Genomic DNA, 12608 nt, shown 5'->3' on the forward strand with positions numbered 1-12608 from the left:
ATCCCGGCGAGGGTGAAAGGCACCCGGCATCCCGATCGAAGGGATGCCGGGCGCAGCGAGCAGACAGCCGTGGGGGGGGGATGGTTAGGTTTAGGGCACCCGGGGAGGACTTAGGGTTAGGCACCCCCCCGGGAGGGTTAGGCTAGAGGGAGGGAGGGTTAGCCACCACCGGGGGGGACTTAGGGTTAGGCACCCCCCAGGGGATTTAGGTTTAGGCAGCGGGGAAGGGGGGGTTAGGGTTAGGCACTTAGAGGGGGGATTAGGGTTAGGCACTTGGGGGGGGGGTTAGGGTTAGGCACCCCTAAGGAGGGCTAGGGTTAGGGGGTTAGATTAGGTTAGTATATACTTACCTATCGATGATCGGGATTTCCAGCGCTGTTGGGCTTCCACTGCCGGGAACTCTGCTTTGGTCGGCCAAGCGGCCGGCGGTATTTCATACCGATTCCGTTGTGGATTAACTCTCCTTTTAGTGAGTATAGCTTATTCCAGAGGTTCCCAAACGCGGTCCTCAAGGCTCCCCAACAGTTCAGGTTTTAGAGATATCCATGGTTAAGCACAGGTGGTTAAATCAAATTGACTGAGGAACTAATTAATCACCTGTGCTCAACCATGGATTGCTCTAAAACCTGAACTGTTGGGGAGCCTTGAGGACCGTGATTGGGAACCTCTGGCTTATTCAATACTCCAATATTTTATTCCAGACAATCCAATCAATCATCACACACTTTTACTGGGATGTTAACTCAGTCCTCCAGTGACATATATGTCACTCAATCAGTGTGATAATACTCACTAGGATTTTATTACCCCTTTTTGTTACCAGCAGCAGCGCACTTTCATCTGAATATCCTTTCACTGCATGCAGTGTGGAGCAGTGGTCGTTATCTATTGCTGGTTTGGCTTTATGTACAATTAACAGTTCAGATATATGTATATGCCAACCTGATTGAGCCAATATTGTATGTATGTGTGCTGTATTTGTAAATTTTAGGGATTTATCCCAATATATTGTCTATTTTGGATAATTTATGGCCATTTTTTTATTTTTATATATATATATTTTTTTAATAAAATATCTTTAGAAGACTTCCGGTGGGCGGGGCATCAAGTATGGCCGCGTTTTAACTTGGCTCCCTGTGAAGGACATTAAATCCTACACCATCAGGACAAGAAACACAGAATCGGGCCAAACTGTGCTCACTAAAGTGTCCCTTTTTACCTGAGGAATCCAGGGATATCTATATTGCCAGGGAGCCTACAATATTTCCCCCGGAATTCAGCCATTAATTTAATGGCCTGTGTGACTGCCAAGAGCCTGCTTGGCGCGAACACGCCCTGATAAACGTAGAGGTTTCACCTGTGGGACTTAAACTCCGGAGGAGTCTTTTACCCGCTGTCCGCTGCTTTGCTGCAGACTCGACATTGCTGAGACCAACAGGGCTAACGGGGTCCTATTGAAGCTAACGGGACCTGCCGTACGGACGATCACGGCGTGATCTCGGCGGGCATTATGCGACAAACTGCCCTTGGCCTACTGGAGGGACATAATCTGCTGTTTACTCGTCAGCTGCCTATTGCCGAGTGTGTCCGCATCCCAAGTCTGCTGTGGACCTGCTGGACTGCTTTGCTTGTGACCCCAGGCGAAGGTGGTGCTGTCGTTCGCTGACCAGAGCCGCGGACGCTGAAGTAGGTCTCTCCTGGATACCCTCACCTGCTGTTCTCCCGTTTGCCCTTACCTGATGTGCCAGCCACAGATCTGGAAGTGTGGCTCCTTCTTTACAAAGTGACCAAGCCTCTAAGCCAACCGCCTTGTTATAGGGGTTGTGAGGAGCAGTGGAGCCGTTACACCCTTGCTGAGCTGCTGGGAGTCGATCCAGAGATTGCAGCTGAAGTCGGGGGTCAGGTATTACATGCGCTGCCTAGCGCTTTGCCTACCCTACTTAGGTGACTTTGGTGACCACAAAGCCTGCGATATAGGTCACTGACTACCCTGACTTGATTTATCATGGGGTGTGCAGCCCTGTCACCTGTTTGAGACCCCTGACATTGTTCCCCTTGAGTTTCCCCCCCCCACCCCCATCCCCTTCCCCCCCTATGGTGCTAACACTTTATTCACAGAGTTTCGTTGAAACTAATTAACGCTCAGAACGTTTTGATTTCTTTGGCTCTGTCTCCACCTAGTGGAGAAACGCTATAATTACGAAGTGTTTATCTGATGCTATAATACATCGTATTGTTTTCTTTTCTGCGTTATTTGCTTAATTACATATAGGTTGTACTGGGCTAATGCTGAATTGTTGACTGATGATATATGACAGTTTTCAATGCTCTGTAGATGGGTTTTGTTTTTGTTTTTTTTTCTTTTGAACCGCTCTATATTGTGCCAACTTTCTACAATTTTTGTGTTCACTCTAACAAGTGATCATACAACTGTTGCTGTCAACAATATAGGATACACTCTAAGTTAACAACCACAATGTGATTATTATGGTTATAGCTCTAATATGCAAATCCGAGTAGCTTCAGCCCTTTAAATTGCTGTATTGTGAATCTATGAATACCTTGAGATAACTATTACCAACTTCTGTATTGGTTGTGTAGGAGAAATATAACTTCCACTGCCCGGTATCTGGGTGCTTGGATATGGACAAATACGTCCATAAAAATACTTCAAATAAAACTCCCCAATTTAACACAAACGCTAGAATGAGTAGATCTGGCAAATCCACTTGGAAATCCCAGTTTCCGCCTACCCCTACTGGGGAGGAAACATCGGCTAGCTTTTCTACCGATGATGCCTCATGTGGCCACCCATCAATTATGGAAATGGTTCAGGAAATCTCTAAACTGATAATGCCCCAAATAGAAAAAATTGAAAAAAAACTTGAAAACATTCAAACATCATTTGACACGGCCCTTACCAAAATAGAGGCAAACACAACTAGAATTAACACACTGGAACAAAGAGTGAGTGATACAGAGGACCAGACTCATACGCTCAAAAATTCTTCAGATACATTAACAAATTCAGTTCAGGCCATGCAGGCAAAAATAGATGATCTGGAGAATAGACATAGGAGGAATAATCTCCGATTTATCGGAATTCCAGAAGCAATACGAGATTCACAGTTAGCGGAATACATTATTACCTCAGTGATAGGATCACTTGACATAACAGATGCCACGTTGCTTTCCCATATTGACAGGGCTCATCGAATTGGCCCAGAAAGACAGGATGCAGCAGGCAGGCCCAGGCCAGTTATTGCGAGATTCCTGGACTATAGGATGAAGGAACACATCCTGCGTGCTTATCGCAAAATTCCTCAATTGCTAGTTAATGGGGATCGTATCTTGATATTTCAAGATTTTTCGGCATCCGTTTCTCAGAAACGTAGAGAATTTTCGGAGGTCTGTAAGATACTACATAATCATAACACACGTTTTGCTTTAATGTATCCAGCGAAACTTAGATTCCAAAATAACGGCCGTACGTTGTTCTTTACTGATTCGAATCAGGCTAAGGAACATGTCTCACGTATGTTCAGACGACAAGACAGCCCTCCACACGAATGATTGAATTTATTTTATATACCTGATATGGTTCATGGAATTAATGCATCTGTATTATAATAAGCTACTTGGAATTTGTTCTTTTCATATATCTGAAATATGATAATGAATAAATGTAAACAATCTATTTCAAGTTATGTTCTGCGATCACCAATATGTTTATTGGTGCTAGCTTGGTTTTGGATAACAATGGAAAATTTGAGAAAAAGTAGGATGAAGCAATGTATGTTTTTTAAGTTAGTCTATAATGATGTCTGGCAGGCCTTCCCCCCTCTTATAATGAGATTATCTTGCTCGAACTGCAGAATATACACACACCTGTACCTCCCTGCTTGCTGGGACGGGGAGGAGGTGATTTTTATGATGTTCCTGATTCAACACGTCCATCCACGTCAGGGAATTGGCTAATGCACCTATAACAAATCCAAGATTCCTGCCCTCTTCTTTTGACAAATATTTTGGGATAGTTTCTTGGAACGTGGGGGGTCTTAATTCTCCCATCAAACGAAAAAAAGTGGTCTCTCATCTTAAAAAACTTCGCCCACAAGTAATATTTCTTCAGGAAACACACTGGCTGACAGGTAGTGCATCGTCCTTGGAGGCCCCTTGGCTGGATCAATGTATTTCAGCGGACTACAAATGTAAAGCTAGGGGAGTGGCGATTCTATTCCATAGAGATCTCCAATATACCATTTTAAATACTGTATCAGATCCTAACGGTAGATATCTTCTATTAGATGTAGAAATCTGGGGCTTCAAATATACTCTGGTCAATTTATACGCCCCTAATGTTGCAACGTCCGAGTTCCTACAGGATTTTAACCATTTCTTGGCTCAAAGGAACAATTATCCTATTGTTATGGGTGGCGACTTTAATTTAGTAGATAATCCCTTTATTGATAAACAACCTGTCCCACGTAATCCAAACTCCCCAGTTTGGAAACAGATTCAGCTCCTCCGCTCAGCCCTCCAGCTCACTGACATCTGGCGCCTTCTCAATCCAACTGACAAATCCTTTACGTTTCACTCAGGGGTCCATAAGTCCTGGTCTAGAATAGATCTCATCCTATTATCTGATTCCTTGGTAACACGGGTAGGAGAAACAGATCTTATGAATATTGTTGTTTCAGATCATGCTCCTATATCAGTGACCTTGGAAAGAACACAACAGGCGGGAGGACAGAGAAGTTGGCGATTTCCCAGTTATTTGTATAACTCAGCTGATTTTAAACAATTTCTGACTAATAAATGGATGCTGTTTATGGATGACAACATAGAGCACTGGGATAATCCCACTTTATTCTGGGGCACATCGAAAACCGTGTTAAGAGGCCACATAATAGACTATGTATCTCGATTAAAAAAAAAGTCAAATGCTGACTATCTAGCATTGCACAATTCATTGAACTTGGCCTTACAAAATCATATGGCTAATCTATGTGACGAGACGTTAGCTAGATATACTCAAGCGCAACAGTTATTAAATGACTTTTTATTGTCACAAGCACAACGGAATTTAGTTTTCTCTAAATTTAAATATTATAAATGGGGCAATAAGACTGGTCGCCTCTTAGCAACAATGTCCAAAAGTAAAACATATAAACAATATATAACGGCAATACATCACCCCCACACTAACCAATTATTGACTCATTCCAAAAGTATCCTGGAACAATTTGATAATTATTTTAGTACCTTATATTCAACTCTTACCTTTGATGCAGATCATCATAGCCGACTAATGCAAGAGGCGCATTTACCTAGTATATCTGTAGAGCAGTCTGAGTCGCTCAGTCTGCCAGTTACACTTTCAGAAGTTAGTTCGGCTATTTCTCAGCTACATCTCCATAAGTCCCCGGGCCCGGATGGGTTGTCAAATGAGTTCTACAAAATACTCCAACCACACATAGCCCCTACTTTGGTGGAGCTATTTAACAATATCTTACAGAACCATACACCCTTTCCCTACTTTAACTCGGCTTATACTATTTTGATCCCCAAGCCCAATAGGAACCCCCAGGAAATAGATACATATAGACCAATAACACTACTTAATTCGGAAATAAAATATTTGCAAAACTCATGGCAGACAGATTACAAAACATACTCCACCAGATACTAACGTTACATCAACTAGGATTTGGGCGAAACACACACTCTGTTAAAGGCATATGCTCAGCCATAGCGGCAACAATTGCCTCCTCACAATCACATGCTTCTAAAAATATATTATTGAGTTTAGATACAACAAAAGCTTTTGACACAGTTCTTTGGCCACATCTATATTCGGTGCTTGAAGCTAGAAATTTTCCATCTTTGTTTATTGACCTAATTCTTTACCTATATGCCTCACCAACCACCACTCTACAAATAAACGGCCACAACAGTGTGCCAATTACTATGTTTCGAGGAACTCGTCAGGGTTGTCCCCTGTCTCCAATTCTATTTAATTTGGCAATAGATCCCTTGCTGCGTCTTTTGCATAATGACTTGGAGTTTCATGGGATCAAAGTGGGAAATAAAGAAATAAAACTCACCGCCTTTGCAGATGATATTCTGCTTTATATATCAAACCCAACGGAATCACTACCTAAAATATTTCATATTTTAAAGTATTTTGGTGACTGCTCGGGATTCCAAGTTAATTGGTCAAAGTCGGTAGCACTTAGACTGGGCTCCGGTAACTTTTTGATGAATGGTTTGGGGGAGGCTGAACTAAAGTGGAGATTGGACTTTATAACTTATTTAGGTATTGCTATACCACGGAAGCCAAGTCTTCTATATGAGCTGAACTACACGTCTGCTATCCGGGGGGTGTCTGGTGAGCTGGAGGGCTGGAAAACACTGCCACTATCTTATACAGGCAGGGCAAATTTAATCAAGATGGTATCATTCCCTAGATTGTTATATTTAATCCAAGTTTTACCTTTAATGTTAACACCCAAAGACACACAACAACTAAATCTCTTATTTCGGAAGTTCATATGGAGGGGTAAGCGTCCCCGTATTGGGCTTATAAAGTTGCAACAAACTGTAACTAATGGCGGAATTAATTTTCCAGATGTCCAGCTGTATTGCCAGGTGGCCCATCTTAGATACCTCAAAGATTGGCTACATTGTCATGATAACTATGCAGTCACCTCTCTGGAGAGGGAATTTCTTCAGGGGGGCGATCTTATATCTTTCTTGCATTTATATGATCAAGAAATTTTACCCCAACATCGAGATAACCCTTTACTATGGTCTGTCAGGAAATTATGGTGCATCACACGCCACAAATATAATTTAAACGCTCATAGTACATTATTTCTCCCTTTAATATCAAATCCAGATTTTCAGGACGGGCAAGCTGGTTACCCTTTTAATATTTGGAGAGTGGGCGGAGTGATCAACATAGGATGCATGGTAAACTTGGAGACACACCGACCCCTCACATTCCAGGAGATGTCTGAAAAGTATCCGGTGACAACTGGACACCCTGTAGCATTTTTACTGGCACAGCACTATGTTAGTTTGGTAATAAGACGTTTTTCTCATACTGATTGGGATAATTTACTCGATGTGAGGTTGAGACAACAATCTCAGAATAAAGGGGCAATTTCTTCAGCCTACAACTGGCTTCGAAGCTCGTGAGACCACACACAGTCTCAGAGAGGTTTTGTGGTTTGGACCTCCCAGATTCCGAGTCTACAGGTGGATGAATTGCTAAACGCACATTACAAAGCCTGTACATCATTCCCTTCCGTTATGTATATGAAAATGTTCCTTAACATTTTACACAGAACATATCTATCCCCTCATAGGAGATTTTTGATTGGCCTATCTGACTCGCATCACTGTTTTAAATGTAGAACTCCCCAAGCAGACCTTAAACATTGCCTTTGGGATTGCCCTATAATACGTAAATTTTGGATTGATGTTCGTGCATATTCAATAGCACATTTAATTAATTATTTACCTCTAAGTCCTGAGTGGGCACTGTTTGGGATTATTTCCTGTGATCTACGTATAACAAGAGGAAGCCGTAAATTATTGTTTGCAGTGAGTGCTGTGGCAAGGAAATCCATCTTACAGAGCTGGATTAAACCGGAACCACCTTCTATGGGTCTTTTCAAAGCCAAGCTTTTCTACCTCTTTAGAATGGAATGGGTGGGAGCTACTCTGGAAAGGGAGACACAGGTTGAACGTTTCTTCGCAGTTTGGGAGAGTTACATTGCGACCCTTTCAACAGCTGTTAAAACACAGATATGTAACTCATTCTCAAATACTATATGGTTCATGCAGCGTATGGTAGATAATGATCCTCCAATTGTTTTGTGAAGCTGGATTATATATTAATTCGTAGACAAAATTTTTGAGGGTATTGCTCGAGGAGGTAAAATGGGGACGGAAGTAGGCGAGCTAACAAAGACATCTTTTGTTATATTTCTTTCTTGAAGTGTATTTTTTTTTCTAATTTTTTTTTTGTATCGTTGTATTGTCTTTTCAATTTGTTTCCCTTTTCATGAAGGTAATCTGTAGAAAACAGTGTTAGTCATACAATATTTGATTTATTTAATGCATCCTTGAAAAAGACACAATTTGCATTAACATTTATTGTCATTTTTCTTGACTATTTTGTATAATGTTTGACACTATACATTGCTTCAATAAATAAATTGCTTAAAAAAAAATAAAACTGCCCACAGCAACCAGCCAAAAAAAATATATAAATATCTTTAGAATTATTTGCATTAATGTGTGTGTAAATTGATCAATTTGCAACACTTCCTGATACATATTGTGATTTTTTTTATTTTGTGTAAGCAAGAGGGGTGGCAATTTCCTGTAAACAGGAAGCCACAGCAATAACTGGATCAAGTTACTATAGTTGTGAGTTAGACTAGGCGCCAGGTTGTCTTTTTGATTTATATAGTTCCAAAAATAATTCTAATTCTGATTGAGTTTGAAAAAAGAAATCCTGTATTCATTTATTATTCATTATTACATTAAAAGTATACATAAATTAATTGATTGACATTTTTTTCAACCATTTCAAATGTATTTCATACACAAAAAAAATTAATTGACATGTAAATAGATACCTGGGAACAACCTGCTTTGCAGCCAAAACGGCGGTATTGTGTTTGTAGTTGTCATGGAATCTGGATAAAGCAGCCTCACAATACACAGGAGGAAGAGTTGATGGATTGCCCATCTCCTGTCCACCACTGCAAAGACTCACAGCTAATCTACATACACGGTAAGATGGGTCCAGTCCAAGAAGATAGTCATAAAACACCACAAAGCCCGAACTGTAAGTTAAGAGTGTAACAAAATCAGGGTACATTACAGTTAAAAATATCTTTTGTAATATTGTCCAATTTGTATGGAAACTGTTACTACTGTATATGACATCTGAAATCTGAAGGTGCTCAGTGCTGGAACAGGGCTCACTGCAACCCTATCCTAGCCTTGACCACAAACATGTGTCTTCTGTGGTCGTGGCCACCGCCATGTGACTTGGGGCACCCTGCAGTGTGTAGAGCCAGCCGGCTCCCAGCATCACTGCAGCAGCGCTATTGGCCACAGGGTGCCTCTCCCAGCACCCTGCTAGCCCGATGCAGGGGCCATGGGGCAGTGAAGGAGCCGCCCCCAGGACCCTGCGCCCTGAGTTATTGCACCACTCCCAAACCCCTCCCTACGGCCCTGGGTGTGCAGTACTCAATGCATTATTCTTTGAATAATCTCACAGTTTTATTTTCTTATAAATACTTACCTTAAAGATATATAAATGAAAAGCAATTTTACCAGTGATATATAGTAGCTCGGGGTGCTTCAAAGTGTAATACATGTTTGTTTCTGTAGTTAAAAAAAACAGAGTATATGTACCATATATATGTTTATTATACAAAGTTTTTGCAGCGAAACATGTCAGGGCGTGGCTTGTTGCCAGTGGCGTCATCAGGGGGTGCAGGCTGTTCCTGGGTGTCACCCTCGGAGGGGGTGACACCAAAATGTCGGCTCCTCTTTAGTGACAGGAGCCTTGTGCTGCAGTGTGACATTCTCCTGCAGCACCCGGCTCCTGTCATAGAAGAGGAGCCGACAGTGCTGACAGCCCAGTCTGTTGTGTAGCTTTGCTGCCAGTTATATGCATATATTGGAATCTATTTTTTATGAATGTGTACCAACACATATGGTATGTACAAATCTCCCCTTTGTTTTTCCCCCATGGAGATCTTCGTAGGAGATTCATTTAGTCACCAAAGCAATGTACAGCTGCACACATCATGGTTAATTATGGGACAGTCTTTCTTGTTTTTGCTCGTACCTCTATGGGTGCAAGCAATAATGAGGGAAATTTCCTTCACAAATAAACCACATGACAGTATCATGCGAGGTTCTGATTACCCTTCCCTGTGTTTCTGATACAGTACCACACAAATTATACCTTGCTTTTTTAAAAGATATTGTATTTTCAGAAAATACATTTGTCTTTTTGTCACAAATAACATGGCAAATAATATTTAACCAAAAGGTTTTTTAAAAATGTTGTATTAGTAATTACATTGTATATTACATAATATATATTCTTACATTGGATCATATGGAGCTGGCTCAAGCCCATGACTGACGTTCAAAAACTGTTTGGCAAGATCAGGGGGATCAGGTTTGTTCATTTCCTGTAAAATTAGGTTGTGTTTAGTGTCTGTTCACAGTAGTCTAATTACACAATATGATACACTTACATTGGACAAAGGTATTAGAAAAAATATGTTACCATTGAAATGAGATTATCCAGGCGAGGTTTGGCTCGCTGAGTAACAGAGGTTTTTATACGATGCTTTAGCTTCTGAATTTCCAATTCTTGCTTTAAGACTTCTAATTCTGTATTTAGGGTATTTATGTTTTTATAGGTGTGCTCTTTCATGAATCTGGGAAATTGTGGGCCCTTCTTAACATCTAGTCATGCAAATAAATAATAAAATAAGTGATTAAACCTAGTAAAGGGAGTATAGGAAGACAAATGTTGATTATCCATGAACACCAAAAAGCTTATAAAAATATCTGCAAGGGTACTTGGTCAGGAGGTCAACAGCCCCAGGTCTATTAGCGCACTGTGCAAGAAACCCCCCCCCCAACTATATCTATAATTAATACTTTTTTATTTAATTATATATTTTTTAATTGCATTGAATGTCTTAGACATAATATAAAAAAGTCCACTCATACATACAAACATTACATCAGAAAAGGATTATTATACAGATCATAAATAGAAAAAGAGCACAACAGTTAAATAGTACAATTTAGTTAACAGGGCCTTTTGAGAAGCCCCTCAGAGCAACAGAAGGCATATAATACAGATCCGTATTTAAGACACAGGGGCCCATTTATCAAAGTGCATTTGAGGTAAATTCCCCGAAAACACCTGTTTTCGGGGGTTTACCTCAAATACTAAGTATCCCCCGAATGTATGAAGGAGGGACGCAGCAGGTATCTCCGATACCTGCTGCGATCCCTCCATTGCCGCCGGCAGCCGCCTCCCCCATAGGTTGCTATGGGGGATGCGATGCTGCCAAATGTATCAATAACGGGAATGCAAAGCATTCCCGATATTGGCCCCAGCAGCTAACGCTATCTGAAGATAGCGTTAGCCGCTGTGTCCTATGGGCACTTACCCGCATTTTAGCCAGCGGAGGGATCTTCCAGATCCCTCCGCCGGCAATGGGCGCCGCTTATGTGCAGTCCGCGGGACTGCGCATGCGCAGCAGCCCGGAATGCGCTCCGGCCACATCGCAGGGACGGGCTTTTTTCGGAGCCCGTTTCCCTGCATGTGCCGGGTCATACATTCGGCCGGTATGATCGCATTTTGCAATGCGATCATGGGCGGTACTGCATGCCCTGATCGCATTGCAAAATGCGATCCTTAATAAATGGGCCCCACAATATTTGTCAGTACATATTACAAATATAATTAATACTATTATTATATTATATTATTATTATTAATAATAAAAAATACACATTGGCCCACACAGGGGAAAACACACACACTGGCCACCCCACAGGAAAAGAATACACACATTGGACCCCACAGGAAAAAATAAAACACACTATACCCAATAGGATAAAAACAAACACATTGGCAAAAATAAAACACTGTACCTCACAGGTAAAAAAAACACAAACACATTGGCCCTGATAGGAAGAAAAAACAAACATATTGGTCCCCACGGGAAACAAAAAAAAACACATTTGCTCTGACAGGAAAAAACAACAACACACATTGGCCCTCACAGGAAAAAAACAAACACATTGAATTTGAGATTGCATTCATGGGTGTGTATGGCCATTTTTTTAAAACTCCGAAATTTACTAAAGGCAAACACGGGTATAAAATCATGATTCTCTCTGTAAAACACGGGTGAAATGACAAATACAAATAAATATACAATCGGCCAAACTCGGAAGTACTTTCCATAGACAGGAATACAAAATGGGAATTTACTAAGAATCGTGATTTTAATCACAGGTGTAAATTAAGCAAACTCGGTTCAAAATAGAAGTTTAAAATAGACCCCCTCCTGAGCTGTGGGTTATGCAGATACATACACGAATCATTGTGATCCTTGTTTGTTTCTGCCTGTTTTTAAGCAAATAAATGGTTAAAATAATGATTAAAAAAACGGCATTGGTCCCCCCTTCCGAACATAACTAGCACTGGGCTCTTTGAACCGGTGCTGGTTCACAAAATATGGGGGACAAAAATCGAAGGGGTCCCTCGTATTTAATGAACCAGCACCGGGCTCTTAGTCCCGGCGCTGGTTGTAAAAATACAGGGAAAATATAGCGTGGGATCCCCCATATTTTTACAACCAACACCGGGCTCCTCTAGCCAGGGGACCGCTTCACTGGGTCCCCCAGCCAAAGCATATCAACCCAAACTAGTCAGCCCAGGCCGGGGATCAGGAACGAACTTTGATAACCCAGAAGTTCCCACCATTGAAGTAAAGAGGAGACTCATCTCTATCAGCCAATAAACATTCAGCCAATGC

At 41.3% G+C, this 12608-nt stretch overlaps 1 protein-coding gene across 1 annotated transcript in view; it reads right to left on the reverse strand.

Annotated features, from left to right (window-relative positions):
- Window positions 1-12608, reverse strand: part of LOC148517526 (coiled-coil domain-containing protein 17-like) — a 58120-nt gene that overhangs the window by 4127 nt on the left and 41385 nt on the right. The window contains exons 8-10 of the mRNA XM_088478501.1: window positions 10331-10512; window positions 10147-10232; window positions 8655-8864 (exon numbers count right to left, since the gene is read on the reverse strand). Coding sequence (XP_088334627.1) covers window positions 8655-8864; window positions 10147-10232; window positions 10331-10512 — 478 coding nt within the window. The remainder of the gene's footprint in view (window positions 1-8654; window positions 8865-10146; window positions 10233-10330; window positions 10513-12608) is intronic.

This window comes from Taudactylus pleione, unplaced genomic scaffold (assembly GCF_031769625.1).
Source record: "Taudactylus pleione unplaced genomic scaffold, aTauple2 ptg000214l, whole genome shotgun sequence".
NCBI classification, from domain to species: Eukaryota; Metazoa; Chordata; class Amphibia; order Anura; family Myobatrachidae; genus Taudactylus; species Taudactylus pleione.